A 5,313-nucleotide genomic window follows, 5' to 3' on the forward strand; every position below is an offset into this window, starting at 1 on the left:
TTACCATCTTTCAGTTCCACGTTCGCTCTTTCTCTCTCTCTCTCTCTCTCTCTCTCTCTCGCCCCTTTTTCGTTTGTTGTTTCCTATGGTGGTTACTCGCTTTCAAGATTGAACCTTTTTGGGCCCTTTGGACCGTGATCTCTGCCAACAGTTACAGTTACAGTACCCCTGGTTTTTTGTTCTTCTTCTCTTTCTACAGCGCTGGTTAAAGATGACCGTGGAGGACCAAATTGACCGGTTCCCCGTGGGTATGCGTGTTCTCGCTGTGGATGATGACCCAACTTGCCTCAAAGTCTTGGAGAATCTCCTTCGCAAATGCCAATACCAAGGTTCCTTACTTTTGTTCTCTTCTGATTCAGCCAAAACTTCAATTATTGTACTCAAAACTATTTCTTCTGCTTCTTCTTTTTATATCTATATATAATTTTGTGATTAACTCGTTAAATTCGCGGTTAAGTTTGTATTTTAGTAGCTTTTTTGTCTGTGGGCATAAATAATTTGTGTCTTCATCTTGCAATTCAAGATTTTTTGTTTCCTTGCAAGGTGTACTTGTTCTCAATTTTCCCTAAGTTGAAGACTTTAATCTATATTTGAATTGTTTTTATGATTTTATTGGGTTGTTACATTATCTTAGAAGTATTAATGTACCTTTTCGTTGATCTAGTTTGATGGTTTAGGAGTCATTTGGCTTTTAAGAACCTCATATCTTACTTTTGTGGTTGTTCTTGTTGTAGTTACTACAACTAATCAAGCAATTGAGGCGCTGAGAATGTTGAGGGAAAACAGGAACAAGTTTGACCTCGTCATTAGCGATGTGAATATGCCTGACATGGATGGATTTAAGCTCCTTGAGTTGGTGGGGCTTGAAATGGACTTACCTGTGATCAGTAAGCACATTCACCGCTTTGTATTGACTAGAATTTTGCATCTGCTTAATTTGCAGTTGTTAGTTAATAACGGATCAAGATTGTTGCAATGACACTTTTCTTGTTTAGTTTGTTTTCCTTTAAGTTCCTCCCAAAACTGAGGATTAGCTTGACAAAAGAATTTGTCCGTTTCCCCCATAATTATTGCCAGTGGTCTCGAGTTTGAGTTATTGGTGTGGTGGTGACCAGTATTTGGAGAGTCATGTTTGCTGTGGGATCTCTAATGTTAGAACAGTGTCCTGAGATTGATGGATTCAATCAGTTGGGTGATTTGAACATTTTTCCCCCTTGTTTTTTGTAGTGTTGTCTGGACACAGTGACACAAAGCTGGTGATGAAGGGTGTTACACATGGTGCAGTTGACTATTTGCTGAAACCTGTTCGGATTGAAGAGCTGAAGAACATTTGGCAACATGTTGTCCGAAGGAAGAACTTTGATCCCAGGGATCAGAATAAGGGTTCCAATGACAAAAGGGGTCCCAATGCTGCTGGGGAAGGTAATCAAAGTATCATATCAGAAGACGGCAGTGACCAGAATAAAAATCTTGGCAAAAAACGAAAGGACCAGACTGAAGAAGAGGAAGATGATGGTGAAGACAATGGGGAGGATAATGATGACCCTTCATCACAAAAGAAGCCTCGTGTTGTTTGGTCTGTCGAGCTTCATAGAAAATTTGTTGCAGCAGTTAATCAACTTGGCCTTGATAGTGAGTTTCGTACAAATATAACTTCCCCATTTTCTTTGAATTCAGAACAATTCAATTTGCACAATATGGTTTTCTTGATTCCTAATCCAAGGTTTCTTTCTGTTGTTACAGAGGCTGTCCCTAAGAAAATACTTGATCTGATGAATGTTGAAGGACTTACTAGGGAAAATGTGGCAAGCCATCTGCAGGTAGAAATTCTTGTTTTGTAGTTAATAGTTGTGCTATATAGTTGTCAACAACTAGTTAAATGAAAATAGTTTAGATCTTATGATTATTTAATTAAAGTTGTAGTTAACAAAATGAAAGTTTGCATAATGAATTAACAACTCTGGGAGAGTCTATTTCAACATAAGTTTATAAATGTTTAACATCTAATCTAATTGAATAATCTGCCAAGTATAAGATTGTAGATATATCTTTTAATTATTTACTATCTTAATAAACAGGATCTTTTCTATGCAAAAGAATGGCTTGAAACTAATTAGCCTTTTTAAACTTTAAATACGCATATTCAAGTTCCACTACTGCTCATGAGTTGTTTTCTGGATCAACATTTGAGGTTTTTCGATTATTATTTGTCTATTATGGATTAGCAACACTGCACTTCCACTAGTTTGTTAAATTTCTTGGAAATAGTTCTTAGTTTTCCAGGAGAAAATATTATTTGTGATGTTGTGATGATTGTACATAAACTCCCTGTCATTTTTTTTTATTTTCAGAAATATAGGCTTTACCTGAAAAAGGCAACCCAGCAAGCTAGCATGGTTGCTGCATTGGGTAATACCGAATCATACCTGAGGATCGGTTCAATAGATGCATATGCAGAGTTTTGCACCTCTTCTGGTTCAGGAAAGATTCCAAACCCTGCATTGCAATCATATGCCTCGAGTGGTATTTTTGGCAGGCTGAATTCCCCAGCTAGCTTGAGCATGAGAGGCATTAGTGCTTCCACTCTAATTCAGCCTCCTGTTCAGCCTCAAAACCTGAACAGCACCTTGAGCCCTCTGGGTAACATTCAGGCATCAATATTTCCGGCAAATCAAACCTCAAGTTTATTGCAAGGAATTCCAACATCAATTGAGCTTAATCAGTCTAAGCAAAACAACTGTACAACAGGTATAACACAAGTAAATCAAGTTAGTTGTAGTGGATTTACTGCTGCCTCTGGCTTCCGTGACCGTAGGCTTACAGTTGGTACAGCAAGCAATGCTCTACCTTCAGCCGCCTGTAACTCACCACAAACACATAATTCAGGAGCATTTAGAAATCAGCCTCCTGTTAGACCGGCTTCTTTAGGCACGGATTCCTTTGATGCTGGAATTTGTGGGCCTTCTAATATGTTGGATTATAATCGGTGTAACGAAAACTGGCAGAATGCAGAACAGTTGTCTAAACTTCCTGCCAATCCCTTGCCATTGTGTGAGCCGTTCAATAATGATCCACTCCCTCCCACTGGCATAAATGTTGCCAACACAAGTACTCGTATTGGTAACAGTCCTGTTGATTATTCATCCAGAGTCGCGATTTCTGTTCCTTTGGAGGATACAAGAAATGAGCTGCAGCGCCAAGAAGGCTTAATTGAAAATATTGTACAGCCTTCGAGTTATACAACACCATCACAAAGGTGGGAAGAACATAAACTTGAATACAGCCAAAACATGAGCCGTCCCTTCAACTCTGTAAACTCTCATGTTTCTTCAAGTCGAGTAACAAGTTCTTTGGGGCATAATTTAAACCAAACAAATGCAACTTGCAGCAACAGTGTTGATGCCTCATTTGTTGGCCAACTGAGTGGAGCTCCCCCATCAATCATCCAGTGCACTAATGTTGACACAAGATTGAAGTCAAATGATGCCTACATCTTGGAGCTAATGAAGTCCCGGGATGGATTTATTCAGAATAATTTTGGCACCTTGGATGACATAATGGTCCCAATGGTCAAAAGGGTATGATTAGATAGCACACATCGTTCCCATTCTTGAAAAAANCCTTAATGCTTTTGGGATTTTAATATTATCAAGAAATAATCCATGATATATTACTTTGAATTGCAGCTGTTACATAAATTTCTTTTAGTTGCTTTAAATGTTTATTCACCGGAGTATTGATTGTTGCATTCTATCAACATGTACATGTGGTTTGTGTAGCTTTGGCTTTCCTGAACCTGTTTTTCTGTTATTTTGGTGAAAATCATCAACCTTTTTTTGTTATCAAAATTGTTTCTGTATGAAACTCAAGTTCTAAATATTTTTAACTTACCATGATTTCCTAAGCGTTGATATAACATGATAAAGTTATATAAGTGCAATTTGCTGTTATATTTTGGTGTTGTCATTTCTTTGTATTTTTTATTAACATATGACTGTTTCATTTGAAATAGAATGTGAATGTAATGGCCACATCACATTCACCATGGTATTTTACTGGCAAAAGGTATGAGATTTGAGCATTTTGGAACACTTCTCATCTTCCCTAGTTTGTATCTGAAACGAAGAAATTCAAAATGTGCAACTACTTTTCTTTATGAAGGTTCCTGATGTTTGTGTTGGAATAAATTAATGATTCAAATCTCATAAGTTTTGTATGCAAAATTGCAAATAATGTGAAGTCAGTTAACAGTACCTGATAAGAATTGAAGCCATCACATGGAATGTTACCAAATATAGACGCTGATTCTTCGGTTATGATTATCTTATAATTTGGTCATAGTTTGATATGGATTATTTGCTTTTACTTTTGTCTTTTATATGATTAATCCCCATATACCACAGTAGAGTAGTTTGTACGAACTTAATGTACAAGGTAGAATGAGTACACAGCATTTTTTCCCCTTAATTTTGGCGTGCAATAAAAGGTAATTTGGCATGATGGTTACATGAAAGATAGTTTCTGATGCAGGAACAAAATGAACCGACATTTATAGATGGAGAAATGGGATTTGAGGCTTACCCCGTTGGATCATGTATCTGATTTCTTCTGATTCAGCAAGAATCCCCGAGGAGCATTAAAATCGTGAGACACTTTACTAGTTTACTGTCCGTGGAGCCAGTTTCGTTGTGTAGTTTCTATATGATTAATATTCTCCTCTTTCTTAGGTAACTTGTTTCTCTATGGACATAATTGTTAGGCCATCTGATTCGTTCCCTCTTGTAGTTTACTACCCACATTGAAAGATTTCTGCTGCTTTCTTAGATTGAGGAATTGTAATATGAATGTGTTCCTTGTTAGTTGTTTACTTGTGCCCCTCCCACTAAGTAAAAATGTTTATTGAGCAGGGAAATTTAATGGAATTATGTTTGCACATACCTTATACAAAAATATGTTATTAAGCACCGACTGACTCTCCAAACTTTATGAGGAATACGCTAACTATGGATATGATGCTATGATGCTGGAAATAAACTAATTTATATCCCCTTCAATTCAAATTAGCAAAGCAATGTCTCTTTGTATAATATGAATTTTAGGCATTCATAATCTGGATGTGAATGAGTCAAATTGCTTATTCTTCGGTCTATTAGGGAATTATCTCTTTCGAGATTGTGAAGGATATTGCACTAAAATTATTTTTGTTATTGTTTCGACTTATATTTTCCAAAATGGATTCCACTCTACTAGCTCTAAATAAATAAAATATATGCATTAAGATACGAAGACTTTTTATTCCACAACAATGAAAAT

The 5,313-nt window shown here is 36.6% G+C and overlaps 1 protein-coding gene across 3 annotated transcripts; it reads left to right on the plus strand.

The window, feature by feature from the left end:
* LOC107630212 (two-component response regulator ARR12) lies at positions 7-4,944 on the plus strand. 3 transcript variants are annotated; one of them, XM_016333292.2, is made up of 6 exons: positions 7-329; positions 735-887; positions 1,228-1,632; positions 1,744-1,820; positions 2,352-3,578; positions 4,519-4,944. In XM_016333292.2, exons 1-6 carry the CDS (start codon positions 212-214, stop codon positions 4,600-4,602), a joined length of 2,064 nt encoding a protein of 687 aa, XP_016188778.1. In that variant the 5' UTR covers positions 7-211; the 3' UTR covers positions 4,603-4,944. The 3 variants fall into 3 exon arrangements, with proteins under 3 accessions (XP_016188778.1, XP_016188779.1, XP_020974318.1); XM_016333293.2 differs by having other exon boundaries at positions 4,531-4,944; XM_021118659.1 differs by lacking the exon at positions 735-887.

The sequence above is a fragment of the Arachis ipaensis genome, chromosome B03 (assembly GCF_000816755.2).
Source record: "Arachis ipaensis cultivar K30076 chromosome B03, Araip1.1, whole genome shotgun sequence".
In the NCBI taxonomy this organism is placed as follows: Eukaryota; Viridiplantae; Streptophyta; class Magnoliopsida; order Fabales; family Fabaceae; genus Arachis; species Arachis ipaensis.